General features: G+C 40.7%; 1 protein-coding gene across 1 annotated transcript; it reads right to left on the bottom strand.

Moving 5' to 3' along the window:
* Positions 1-4,431: 4,431 nt before the first annotated feature.
* vgll4l (vestigial like 4 like) lies at positions 4,432-8,320 on the bottom strand. The gene is made up of 5 exons (XM_050051805.1): positions 8,135-8,320; positions 6,321-6,444; positions 5,957-6,206; positions 5,373-5,454; positions 4,432-5,224 (listed from the first exon to the last, which is right to left on the bottom strand). Exons 1-5 carry the CDS (start codon positions 8,199-8,201, stop codon positions 4,935-4,937), a joined length of 813 nt encoding a protein of 270 aa, XP_049907762.1. The 5' UTR covers positions 8,202-8,320; the 3' UTR covers positions 4,432-4,934.
* Positions 8,321-14,109: the final 5,789 nt, after the last annotated feature.

The raw sequence follows: 14,109 nt of genomic DNA, 5'->3' as shown, positions 1-14,109 counted from the left end.
GGTCATGAGACCACTGCTGCCCTAAAGCTAATGTTTAGCTTGTTTGTTGGCAGGGAGGAATAATTACAGTTGTCTTTGATTATGTTGCTTTGCTGCATATGAACCTGAAATCCCCCAAAATATGTGTTTCCTCACCACCACGGAGGCACACAAATGTCTATTGTTTTGCCTAAATATATCTTGTTGCTCCTAAAGAAACATATTTCAGGATACAGTGTGTTTATGGTAATCAGGGGTTATTATATTTCCATAATATTCCTGGTAACTATGTATAGTTTGACTTATCTCGTGTAAATAAGACAATGCGCATGTGCAGCTTAAACTGATGGGCAAAATCTATCAATAAGGACCTGAGACAGATGTGTAATAGTGAACACAAGTGAAGATCTTTTTATTTAATAGCATGTCCTTCACTCTGGCGCCTCCTACTGGCCAAACCTGATATTATAAGGTTATAAAATTAAGAGTCTAATTTTCAGCCATCCAACTACTTTATGTTGAAGTGTGTATAGGCAAAGACAAAATTAAAACAATTTTCATGAAAAACTGGTGCATAAAAAGTAAAGAAATTAAGTGTTGGAGGGTCCTGACACCTACATTTCATATGTCCCACCCCTAATGTTGGAACAAAAGCTAGGCCCGTGGAGGTGTGTAATGTGCACTGCAGCCTGGGGGTATTATTGTGCCTATACACTTGTTTAAAGGGTCTTTAAGGTATTTTTGTCCTTGTCCATCTTTCTCTGACAAAGACACAAATTCCAATCAAAGAAGAATGGACCCTGCCATAATATGATGACACTGAACTTAAGTTTAGGCAATGGAGAACCACAGGTGATTTGTACAGCTCACTAAGCAAGTGTATCTAAGCAGAATGTGAAGCAACAGTCTCAACCAGTGTTACTGATCAACCTGTTATTCACCAGTCGCTTTACTGAGAAACCCCACAAGACTGTCAGGCCACTGTCACCGTCAGCAGAATTTACTCTTTTGTGATCTGCTACACTGCCTCCAAATCTGCTGATGAGTTCCCTTTCATTACTCATTAATTTAGTGCCTGTTAGATGATGTCGTTTGGCTTTGTGACATCTGACAACCCGTGCACACAAACGCTAAATGTGTGGAATATTTTGACCTCTCCAAAGCATGTGACGAGTGCAAACGGAAGTGACTCACAACTCTGCTGAAAAGAAATGTGATGGTGGCATCAGTTCATGCTGGTGAACTGATGTCGGACAAATGTGTTTCAGATTTCCTTTTGCATTTTGTCAAGGGCAATATAGAGTTACAGACATTCAAATAATAATGTCAGTTTTCACTCTATTCATTAATTTGTATATATCTGTGATACAACACAACTCACACTGTGTTTCACATACATACATCTGTAGCTTAACTAGCTCATAGCCTAATGCATATCCTCACCTTTATACACACACTCAGACAGTCAAAACAAATCTGACAGAAAAAGATCCCAGCAGCTGTAAACATCTAAGAGCATGGGCAGATTGTGAGACAATGGGCCTCTGGGCATAGATATGCAAAGGGCCCCACCACCTCTCTTACATAGGAGCAAGACACACAGACTTTATAGTGGCTTTGCTTCTATTTGTGGTCATTTTGTGTGTCCTTGCAGTTGTTTTTGTTTCTCTTTGAAGTAATATTGTGTCTCTTAGCAGTTCCTTTGCATCACTTTGTGGTCTTTGTGTCTCTTTGTGGAGTCTCCTCCTGGTGGGTACGTGTTAATTTGAGTGACATTTTGCAAGTAAAGGCCAGGGGGCATTCTGACACTTTGGGCCTCTGGGCCTGTGCCTGGTAGGCCCATTTAGTAATCCATCCATGGCTGAACACATCCAGGATAAATGTCTATTGTCCACCCACCACTTGAGTCATGGTACAATTTCTTTTGTGTATCAATCTGGCGGCTTCTTTGGTTGCTTAAAATAAGCTTTAAATTATGTCCATGTATATATATATATGTGTATATGTATACATGGAGCTCCAACATGAATCGAGGCCTAATTCAACTTCAGGTTTCAGATATAGAACATTTGATAAGAACTAGTATTAGAACTTTAATACTAATATACTGTTACTGCTTTTGCCTGCTTGTCTTACAAATACATATCCACAGTTGCCATGTTTGCAATGCAATGCAGAGGTTTTACAGCAGATTATTTCAGATGTTTTTCCATCTGAGTTCTGTTTTAAAAAGATTTGGAAAGTTGGTTTGCTTGGTTTATCCTGAAAGAGGCCATTTGATGTGATGTTATACCTCTTAACTAACACTAAGCTATGTTGTAATGTTTGTAAGAGTTTATTGTCTATTAAGACAGTCTAGTTGTAGTTACACAGCTGCATTAACAGCAGGAATAAAGTTGTTCTAACAGGCATGTTTCATATCATATCCACTACTGTAGGTTGAATAAAACTGCCAGTTTGGGATTGTGAACATCCAGCGGACTGAAACCAAACAATCCTTGTTCAAACAATCATCCTAGATTATCTCTGATCATCTAAACACGAAGAGGTTGAACAAGAACTGTTAAAAATGAATCATACACTCCACAACAACAGACACACTGTCATTCCACGCAATCATGTTCTCATGAGATTAGAGCAAGCAATTTAAATTATTTACAAAATGCTTCATGCTGTATTGACAGTGATCTAACTTTTGACAGACCAGACAAAGTAAAAGAACTTTCCCAGAGGGCTCGGCCAATCTTCTGTACTCTGGTGCATCCTTAATTACTACTGCCACAGTCAAATTGAGTTAAATGTTGTTTTCTGTCTTGTTTGAGGTATCCAGTATGGTAATTATCTTTTATTGTTGCTTGAAATGACAATGTGCATTTGTTTTGCAGCAGCTTGAGAATTTTTTTCTTTTAACATTCTCATGGCCAGTTGTTTTATATCATTTGAACTCCCACTTTCAGCTGACAACAGTGCTTGAAACTGCATCAAACTTGCATAAAACTGCAGTGCATCAAATACAGAGCAAATCTACAAACAGACAAGGGTATATAAATTGCATATATCTAAATTAACATTAAGAACCTTCAAGTGTAAAATGGTGTCAAAATTAATACTAATATAGACTCACTCCTTGCAGAATTATAGAGTACATTATTTTCTTAGCAATGGCAGACACATTAATCCCATGTTTGTACTGTCAAATAAAATGTGAAGAGGATTATGAGTTTATGAATAAGGAAGAGTGATATGCAGCTATAAACGCCTGTTATAGAGTCGCCTCCTAGTGGCGATCTTAGCAAAGTACTCCGGCACCTTGCTCAACAACAAGTTGACCTGCAGAGCTGTGTTTTTAGTTGTCTGTGCTGTTCATCCATGCAACATGAAACCATTTGTCATTGACAGTGTCAGCAGCCTAAGGTTTACTTGAGCGCCTCAAGATGGCAGCAATGCCCCTGTTCAGGTTACGCTGGAAAATGAATATACTCTATAGGGAAATACCAGTTTCTGTACTTAATAAGGAAAAGTTATAACCAGCAGATTGGTCATTATTTGCTCCTGTGTGTGTGGACTTGCTGCAAACATTATGATGTAAACATTATGTTACTGTAAGGTGGATTTTAAGAGGTTTTGTGCAGATGACTTAACTCAATCCACCCAATGTCATTAGCTTTCACAATTTTAATGATTTACCTTAACAGTATTAGTATAAAAACCCCTTCAATTCACATTTCCCCTAATTCCCCCTCTTGATTTACAACTTTCTTCCCAAGCTGTTTAACTTGTCAGTCATTAAGGTTATTTCCCACTTCTTTCAAATCGACCAACTCTGCAATTTCAAAGACAGGAGCTTTGGAATTTTTTTTTTTAATGTGGCTTATCATATTTAAAGCAAGACAAGATAGGACATGCAAATAAGTAACTGAAGAGCTCGGCTGGTTCTCATGCTCAGGCCTATATTAGCCCAACCCTTCCTTCCCCTCTTCCCTCCCTCCTATCCCTTGCCAAACAGGATCTGTAGGATCTTACAGAGTCATTTTCTCAGGAGACAGGAATGTCAGAACACAAGCCCTGGTGCCTGCTGGGACATGCACCCTACATTCCCTCAAATTTACAGGAAAAAGTCCCAAACGTGTTGCTCATGCACCCGTTTAATTTCCACTTGGTGTGTGGTAACAGCCTTCAGTGTAAATGGCATGTATGCACCGGACGTGTTGCAGACGCACACTGACTCACTACTGAAATTAGGTTGTCTGGTGAACCCTGCCCAGTTCGTACAAGGTGTCCGTCAGTTCACAGCCTGCAATTTTAAAGTGAGTTTTATTCGGTTTAATCCTCGGCTTCTCTTTCGAAAGAAATTCTTTTAAAAATGAATAAATTAATTAAGTTTTTATTTTGTAATCCACTAAACAAACATGCTTTTACAAATGAGAAACACACAAAGCTGTTAAAGGATTTTTCATATTTTTATTGTTTCAACGTCTTTTTAAAAATCTCTTTTGTGTACAGCTGACAAGCACAATATTATACAGCAGACAGGCCAGTCCTTTAGACTATAAGGAACCCATATGTTATCAGAACATAAATATAATACAGTACAATGAAATTGTGGCATTCGGGCAGCATTAACAGAATGACACAAAATCAAAGAAATGTTAAGGATTATTTGGCTGATTTTTTTCAATCATCCCACATCACCATCTATAGTATCTCAGGTATTCAGATGCTATCGACAAGCAGAGGATAGAAATGTAACAAAACATGGACATCCCAATTATTGCTACATTCGTCTGCATCAGCGTGTCTTAGATTCGGACACATGGAGGTCCAAAGTGACAGCACTCCTGCATCTGTTAGCTCGCCCTCTTAACATTAGCGCTGGCATTTCCATTGCTCGCCAAGCAGAGCTGCACGCAGTGAAATGTTAAAAGTCACAGTCTCTATCAGAGGCCGTTTCTGCTTTAATTGACAGACCAGTGGCTGGAAGTGGGCGATGAGCTGCTGGTGGACTCTTTGTGGGACAGACTGTAGGTGGGGGAGTGAGTGACACTTGGACTGCTGGGAGGTGTGGAAGAACAGGAGGAAGACTTGGATTTAATCTGGTGCCACTTGTCTCCCAAAGCCTTGGCAAAGTGGTCGTCCACAGACACGCTGATGGAGAGCTGCTGGGAGCGAGCTTTCTGGTAGTTCAGGCCAAGGCTCCTCTGGAAATGCTCCTCAACAACGTGGTCATAGTTGGATTTGGGAACAACTGTAAGGGAAATGACGAATAACAAGTGTCAAATACACACCTCTGTGAGTCAGGAAAAGTGAGTGGATATCTAGATTATGACATGTGCCTGACGATTAGGGAGTGACCGTCTGGTGGATGAGCTCATTCACAAGATTGTGAGACTGACCTGATGAGGGGCTCCTGTGGACCTCAGATCTGCAGGAGGGGTTTCTTGATGAGGAGACGCAAGTGATCACAGAGGGGCGCATCTGAGAAAAAAAAAAAAGGATGGGTCACAAATTGAAGACACAGAGAAAGTACTTTTTTACTGCTACCTAAACCTGGCTGCGCACTAACAAAAATCATTTGAAAACTGATTCAACTGGTTGGGTTTGCCCATGAAAGTCAGATCACTCCCAGTGTGGTGGCATATGCAGGTCAAAGACAGAGCAGTCTGTTTGGTCTTGTTGATGGAATTCCTCCCTCCATTGCTCACATTTTCTTCCCGAATCCGGCTGGATTGCATAGCGCGGACAAGCTTAGGCCTGTAAACACTCTTGGAAGAAGAATGCCTGCGCTGTTGGATTGACTTGCTACAGATGGAAGATGTACCACTCCTGTGGGTAGCCTAGAGCTACACTGAGACTACAAAGAGACATATAGTGTTGCCACTTCTCATGAGTTATGACGGCCCAAATAACCATGACCTTTGAGGAAATGCCACTGAACATGCTAAGGACACATGGTGCAGTTGTTTTTAAAGTGAATTACCTGGAGTTGAGTGGTAGCAGAGCTCGTAGTCTTTGCCTCTGTGCTTTCAGGGTCTTTTCTGGGTTTCTTGATGAGGGCAAGCGGTTCATCCATGACTGGCGTGTAGTACACATGGGCAGGCAGAGGACTGGTGGGGCTGGGTGTTGGACTCCAGGTAGATGTGGGGCTCTGTGGCCTGTTGAACACTGCCGGTGCTGGTGCTGCTCTCTGGGCAGCTTTACCACTGCTTCTGCTCAGTGCCCGCTCTCGCCTGAAATGTTTATTCAACATAAAATGTCACGTCTCTGACAGAATTTGCATTCAACAGGTCGGCATTTTAATGCTGAAGTGCTATTGTAAACATGAATAAGCTTGTTCCACCAACCTTTCCTCCAATGTCAGGCCTCTGTCGTGGCTGTGCTTGCGTTTGACTGGATGCACAGTTGGGGCTCGAGCTCGGTCGTTTGCAAAATGTCTGTATCTGTCTTCGCTCCTGAGATGGGGCTGACCTGAAAAAAAATAATAAAATGTAGAATTTGAATAAGATGCTTTCAAAAGGGGTCTGACTTTGGCCTTTTTGCTGGAACAATAATCATTTACTGGCACTGATGATTTTACTATAGTGACAATGGTGTGTGTGTGACACTCAGGGATGAGTAATTGCTTGTTTTGATCCATGACATCGACCTGCATGACTACTATTCGTGGGAAATTTTTTTTTTTTGGGCCACCGTTAATTGTAAACTCCGTTAAGTTGTAGAACTCGATCTACCTGATCAGCGAGGGTTACAACACTACACAGCTGATTCAGTGCTAACGGTAAATGTTGTTTTTCTGCATAATGTTGGCATTCAGCCCTATCACACAGCCAAAAGGGCACAATCAACAGGTTTTGTTAGGACAGAGTGCCACACATCTAACAGCTTTTAGTCTTGACGACCCTGATTTGGGCGGCAACCATTTGTGAAAAGGCCATCACTGTGAACACTCACGTACACAGACTGGATTATTGCAATGACACAAGTTGAAACACATCAACAAGGAGCTGGTGATGTCATTGGTGTGCTGAATAAATGAAATGCGCTGTATAATCAGGTTGCAAGTTAAACCCACAAAATGATTTTCAGTGTTTTCACGAAGGCAGGGCCATCACCTTTTAAATTTCAGTCCGAGCATCAGGAATATTAGTTTAAATCAATTTGCTCTTGGAGCTCACATCAGTAAGCTCACATGTTCAAAACTGTCATGCATACAGTCAAAACACAAATAATTGTTAAAGAATCTAATGGCAGCATAATTAGACTGTGGCCCATTGTTTGACTGTATGCTTTGTTAACATGTGATCACCCAGTCCTTCAAAGCTCCTTCAACTGTATTCAAATCAACCATTCACTAGTTTGAAAGACGCTGCAATGACATCTATTGAAATCATACAATGAGGTGGTTATGTGTTTTGATTTGAGAGACAATGAAAGTTGTCCACCGTGTCTTCACACCCCAAGTGCTCGCTCCAATCCACAACTCCTACTGGCAGAACACTCCAACACCTGTGAGTTACTCCTTCACACAGTGTGCCATTGTGGTGGAGGGGGGCGGGCAGGTATAACCACACCTATGCTGATTTTCTAATGCCTCGGGCATGGATATTTCTTCCTTGTTAGCAGAGGGGAAATGCTGCCTGACCTTCTGTTTGGCTGTGTTTACTCTGATTGTATGGATTTCCATTGGAAACACAGTGTAGGTTTGAATGACAATACAAGTTACAGAATCCAGTCCAAGCCAATATGCATTAAGAAGGGCTTCCTCTATTCTTTATTAGATAGATTCCCTGTATGATCCCTACCTATCTATTATTTATGACAAAAAAGCTTTATTATACCATATGAATAAAGATTACTCACAAAGTATTTCTTAAAAGTTAAGTGTTGCTGTTAGTGTCTAACTTCCATGAGACTGTCACCACATATGATTCTTCATATTTGATATCTACATAAATATCATGAGAAGATCAAGGGTAAATGCCAATGTAATGGACACAAATATAATATAAGGTTGAGCCATGACACAAGATCTAAACATATAAACATATTTTAAAAAGTGTTGTAGCCTAACTACAGCAGAGACTGATCAAGGTAAAACAAGTATTGACTCTCGTCACGAAACACAAGGCAATAAAACAAAAGCAATAATCAAACTTACCCTCTAAAATGTAGACCTTGAAGCCACTGCTCATCCGGGTAATGTACTGGAAGTTAGCCACAGCCATGGCTCCTTGTTTTTGCCTGAGTGAAGCCAAATACAGAAGAACACCTTGACTGCCGGAGCTTACAGGACACAATGAGCCTCAGTTATAGATTGTATTGGAAAGGTAATGAGATGCTGGGTCTGAGCTCAGCCAGGTAAAGTATCAGGTGAGTGCAGATAGGTGCAGTAGCTTCCCTGTGACTCATTCCCTGCATTCAGATTGGCTGCTGTAGGGGCCAATCGAATGCTCTCATTCACTCAGCGTTGTTATTGTCCTACAGGCGGAATGAGCTCACAGGTAGGCCAGTCTCAAAGGTGGAAAGTGGAGTTACTAAATGTCATAGGATCATAGAATCCACACTGACTGGAGAAGTGTTTGCTTTATTCAACACTTTCTTTTCTACAAGAATTACCTTTTTGGTCATGAATTATTTTTTTTGATAGATTTCTCCCCAAGCTATGCAGAAAGTGAAGTGTGCCTTTTGTTTCCCTCCATGGAATCACCACCTGTCCGTCTCCCCTCCCTCCCTCCTAATCTGCAATCTCACCAAACTGCATTTTTTCGAGCTCTTAGCCCACCGGAGCTCCAGTCATTCCACTGACCTGCCCATACACGCACGCAGCTGTACTGTGAGCCTGCCTCACCAGTAATCCAAAGGCTTTTGTTGATGGCCAGACAAAGACTCCTAAGTCCTGAAAATGCCGCTGCCATGAGAACAATCTGAGCATACTGAGGAGTTTGGCCTCACGTAGAAAGTCTTTGGAGGCCACTCACTCAGACACTTTGTGACACTGGTGCTGCTAAAAATTATTAAGAGTGTAATTAATATGTTTATATATAATATACATATATATCTATCATGAATATGATTGATAATGTTTGCAGATGAGTGCAGTGAGAATCAATAAAAATGATTCTCTGTGGTGCCCTTGTATTGGCTGATATATTATCCTGTCTCAGTCCATTTAATACTGATTACTGTCCTAACAGGGAGACGGCAGCTGTAAATAAGACTGATTCAAAAATGAGAAAGAGCTGCACATATGAAGGACTTGCTGTGAATACATGCATGTGATGTGTTATGTTGAGCTCAATTTCAGGCCAACAGTGCCTCCCCAAGTCATACACTGCAATAACAAGTCATACTGCATATGCATTAGAAAAAAGAAATCAAGAATAGCAACGTGCTGTTTACTATAAACCAGTATTGCATTACATGTTTGCTCACCAACACATTCTATATACTGTAAACATTTTAGAAATGTGAGGAATCTGGGCTTAAAATGATTGGAATTGGCACCACCGTGTTTTTCTTGTTTTGTGGCATTCATTCTTCTCAAGTATGTACCGGAAACAGCTGAAAATGTGCTTTTCTCATTATTTTATTTACAAAATTGAAATTTATCATGGTGATGCAAAAGTATCTCAGTTTGTAGTTTGAATAGCTGCAATTTTTTTCATTCAACTGAAATATTAGTGTACATTTTTAACTATTGGTCACTGCATTCTGTTTCAAGACACAGGAAATTGTACTCTACTTTGTCAAACCAGCTGTTAACACAATCCCCTATACTCCCAAATGAGAAACAGTAATTCCTCCAATGGGTCCTCTTCGATAAAGGTGCAAGTGTTTGCACTGCAACATGTATGTGAAGCAGGGAGCTGCACAAAATGAACACCAGTAATGCTAATAATTCATTAAATAGTGATAAATTCCTTCAGAAAAAGATGAATTATCTATTATCTATCTAATCTGTATAAAGTACCAGACATTAACCAGACATTTTGAAGTAAAGAAACACAACCCACCTGCAATCATGATAATAATAGTAATAACACTGAAACCGCAGTTTTAACAATAAAGAATATTTGCCCAGACTTCATATCAATAACTGTAAGATGCAATAATGATCCTGCCACCCTCCCCGATGACCCATTCCAGAGGTTTTCCAATGATGACCTTGTCCCCATATTCACTTTTGTAATCACTGTCTTTGTTTTTTTGTTAGTGTTTTGTATTGTCTTGCAATAGAATAAATATGAAAAAATATAATAAATATTTTAAGCTCCAATATCCTTCACACCCTAAAAAAAAAAAAAAAAAAAAAAAATTATTTATTGTCATTATTTTTATTTGTCAGCATCACAGCCTATAATACCTCACTCTCTACCAGGCATTATGTAGCTGATTAAAGAAATTCACTCAGCAATGTGTTGCTGTGTTCACTGGTTCAGTTACCACCACGCAGTGCAATTTCCACAGTAAACACATTCAGTGATAGACTCATTCCCCTGAGATGCACCACAGAGCACCACAGGAAGTCTTTCCTGCCTGCAGCCATCAACCTGCACAACTCGTCCCCCACAGTGTCAGCCGCTCTGAGTCAATAGACTGGCATTGGACTTCATTCACCTACTGCAGTTATAATTCATAATTATCTGTTGGGTGCAATAACTATGCAATATTCTGTGCAATTATTCAACTGTGTAATATTTTTCAGCTCTTAAACATATGTATATATTTATTCAACGTGCCATGCACATAACTGTACTGTTTACTCTTATTCTATTCTTGTTTTATTCTATTGATGATATATTATAGTTAACATTTTACACTTACAACCTCAGCACAGTGACAATATATATTTTAGATTTTATTTTATTTCATTGCTTTGCACTTACATACTTCTAATTCATAGTCTTATTCTACCTCGTATAATTCGCTATTCTTTATATGGGAGCAACAAACAAATCTCAATTTCCCCTCTGGGATCAATAAAGTATTTCTGATTCTGATTCTGATATCTCCATCAGACACTCCAATAGGCAAAATTTGTTTTTCCAGTAATTCTAGTAACAACAACAGATCAATAAGAGCTCTGCTCCATAAGGATGGCTTCTACCCAATCGATATTTAATTGCCAACAAAGTTAAAGAAATTTGTTTTAAACTAATTCATACATTCTACTACATGATAAATTATAAAATTAATTGGATGGTAAAAAAAATTAAAAATATTGATGGGTGAAAAAAAGGCAGTGTTCACCAGAGGTAAGAAGCTGACAGAGTTGGCTCAGCCTGATCGATGGAGCCAAGGTCCTGCATTTCTACTGTGACATATAGCGACTGGCCAGTCAAACCAGCTTCCGGTCCCTCAGATGACACTGTTGAGCTCTGTCACCTGTAGTATCACTACCATTGATATTGACCATGCCATACCAGATATTTCTCAGTTCAACACCTGGAGTGAGCTGTTGGATGCCACAGCGTGGGGATTATAGGGGGCAGCTGGTGAAGATGGTAAACACTCTGCTTCCAGCTATTGTAATGCAGAAATGCTCCTCTACCATAAGGCCCAGCAAGACAGTTTTTGTGATGAACACAATCTATTCAAAGCTGGTAAATCTGTGCCAACAAGTAGCCATATACTCACCTTAGCCCCTGAGTTTGACAAGACAACAGAGCTGAACAGAGAGAGGCCGACTTAGGCAAGCTGAAGGAATTCAGGAGTCTGCCGTCCACCCAGTTGTTCTCCATCCCAGTCATCCGATAACCAAGCTCCTAATCCAGGAATATGACTCTAAAGTCTACCATCCGGGTATGGAAAGAGTATTTGGGGGGCTACATTGCACTTTAAGGGTATTGCATTCAAGAGAGGCATGCAACCAGTACCAATGCTTTGAGTGCCAATGACAGAAAAATATGGCTGATCTACTACCTGCCAGGCTCAAACTTTCAAAGCTACCCTTCCATTCCACAGTAATGGATTGCTACGAGCTATTCCTCATCAAAATTGGCAGATGCACTGAAAAAAGATAACTACACGTTGCATGCACCTAGACGTCCTGACAATCATCAGCATTGACTGTCATGGCACTGAGAAGATTTATTGCCTGCTGAGGAACCCCAGCAGAATTGTACTCAGATCAGGGTGCAAACTTCAAGGCTGGGGAAAAGGAGGTGAGACAAACCTGAGCCAAGACCTGAAAGACCAACTGGCCAAACAACAGATATCTTTCCACTAAAATCCACTGGCTGCCCCTCAAATTGGCTGTGCATCGGAGAGAGAAATCCATTTAATCAAGTCAGGACTCTACAAAGTCATCGGCACACAAACAGTTACAGAGGATGTGCTCATAACTGTCCTCATTGAAGTGGAGGGCATTCTTAAGGCAAAACCATTGTGGTATGTGTCCTGCAACTGAGCTGACCCTGATCCAGTAACCCCAAACCTCCTGTTGATGGATTGATGGGATAGTACACTACCTCATGTGAGATACCCTGCATCAGAGCAGCTAAGCAAGCGTCACTGGAGATATAGCCAGATCCTTGCTGACCACTTCTGGTCACAGTCACAGGGACTACCTACCAAATCTACAGCCCTGTCAAAAGTGGAATCATGCGGCTGTACCCCTTACAATCGGCCAAATGGTAATGATAATTGATCCGCAACTTCCAAGAGCTTTCTGGCCTGTGGGAGGGGTGGTTAGGATGTTTCCAGGGCTGGACAGAATGGTGTGGTCAGCGGAGATTCGTGTTTAGAATCGACTGTACACATGACCAGCTGTGCGGCTTGTGCCACTAGAGGAGGCCCTTGACACCAGTGAGGATTAGTCATCAGGCCTTTTTGTGGAATAAATATGCATGCTGCATATTTGGGGCAGCTATAAAAACAGGCCCAGAAATAATAAGCAGCAGAACTAAGACAGACAATTGTAACATCATAGCCAAAGAGTATTGTGAGACTTTTTTTCCATTAGGCAGATGTACAGGCAACGTGGACCCGGATTTTCAGACTCCTAATTGCACTCTGTGTCATTCTGTAGACTTTGCGTTCATGTGCGTCTAATAAAGTAAGTGCAGAATCATTATTCCCCTGTCATAGTTTGGTGGGTGAAGTGTGCCTTTTCACCTCATTTTCATATTCATGTACAATTTATGCTGCATTCCAGTTTTAGCTCTTGATAATTCATGCGGTCTTGGAGCAATCTGTAATACTGATTGTATAACCAATTTCTCCCGCAGTCTCCTTTGTGTAATTGTAGGAATAAGTGATTTAAGTGTCTGCATATTTTTAGTTTCCCTGTTGTTAGTGTGCTCCTTTCGTGAGATTCATTGTTTATTTGATAATGGGGCAGTTCAGAGTCTGTAGAGTCTGTTTTGGAGGGTGAGACTTGAGCTCTGTGCCAAGTTATAGTAGATTTCGCCACTAGAGGGCGCGCTTTAAGGAGAATTAGATTTACTTCACTGTTTAATATTCATTGGTGCTATCTCACAGCATTAACTGCTGCTTATTGCATTTAAATATTATGTCAGTGTGTCTGTTTGATTATGACAACCTCTGTAAATGTTTAAGCCTTTGTTGTTAAGGTTGAACTGAGTAAGATGGTTTATTCACTTATACATATGTATAATCTTAAGGAAATAAGAGTGCTCAAATGCAATCTGACCGATGCACCGGGGCGAATAAGAATCAGATATTACAGACCAACATCCTTCCTTCACAACACTCCCCGGGGGTCTGTGTTTATCACTGACTCTGGGTGTCACCAACAGATGGCGCATCTCTCACTGACTCTGCTGAAAATCCAAAGTACCACACTGTGTAAGTGGCCAGAAAGGCAGGCAGTAAGTGTGTCACTGCTGCATTATTGAACACAACAGGATGCAGTATCACATCAACACCCATAAGCACCCCACGGAGTCAACAGCATGCTCATGTCTGACAGTGAGCGACGCCCCTGTCACCCTGCTCTCATCAGCACCACCATCATATCCCAACACAGAGCTGCGTCAAGTCAGACAAACACAGGCTGAACAGTACCGGAAGTGTAATCATACTCCCTTACATTAAAACAATGGCAAGATATTTGAGTGATTTCAGCTGCCACGTCTTCAAATACTTTCATTTAGGGATGCAGTTTAAAAT

The sequence above is a fragment of the Epinephelus moara genome, chromosome 8 (genome assembly GCF_006386435.1).
Source record: "Epinephelus moara isolate mb chromosome 8, YSFRI_EMoa_1.0, whole genome shotgun sequence".
Lineage (NCBI taxonomy): Eukaryota > Metazoa > Chordata > Actinopteri > Perciformes > Serranidae > Epinephelus > Epinephelus moara.
Note: the sequence above shows the minus strand (reverse complement) of the source record. Positions and strands in the feature narration are given on the sequence as shown.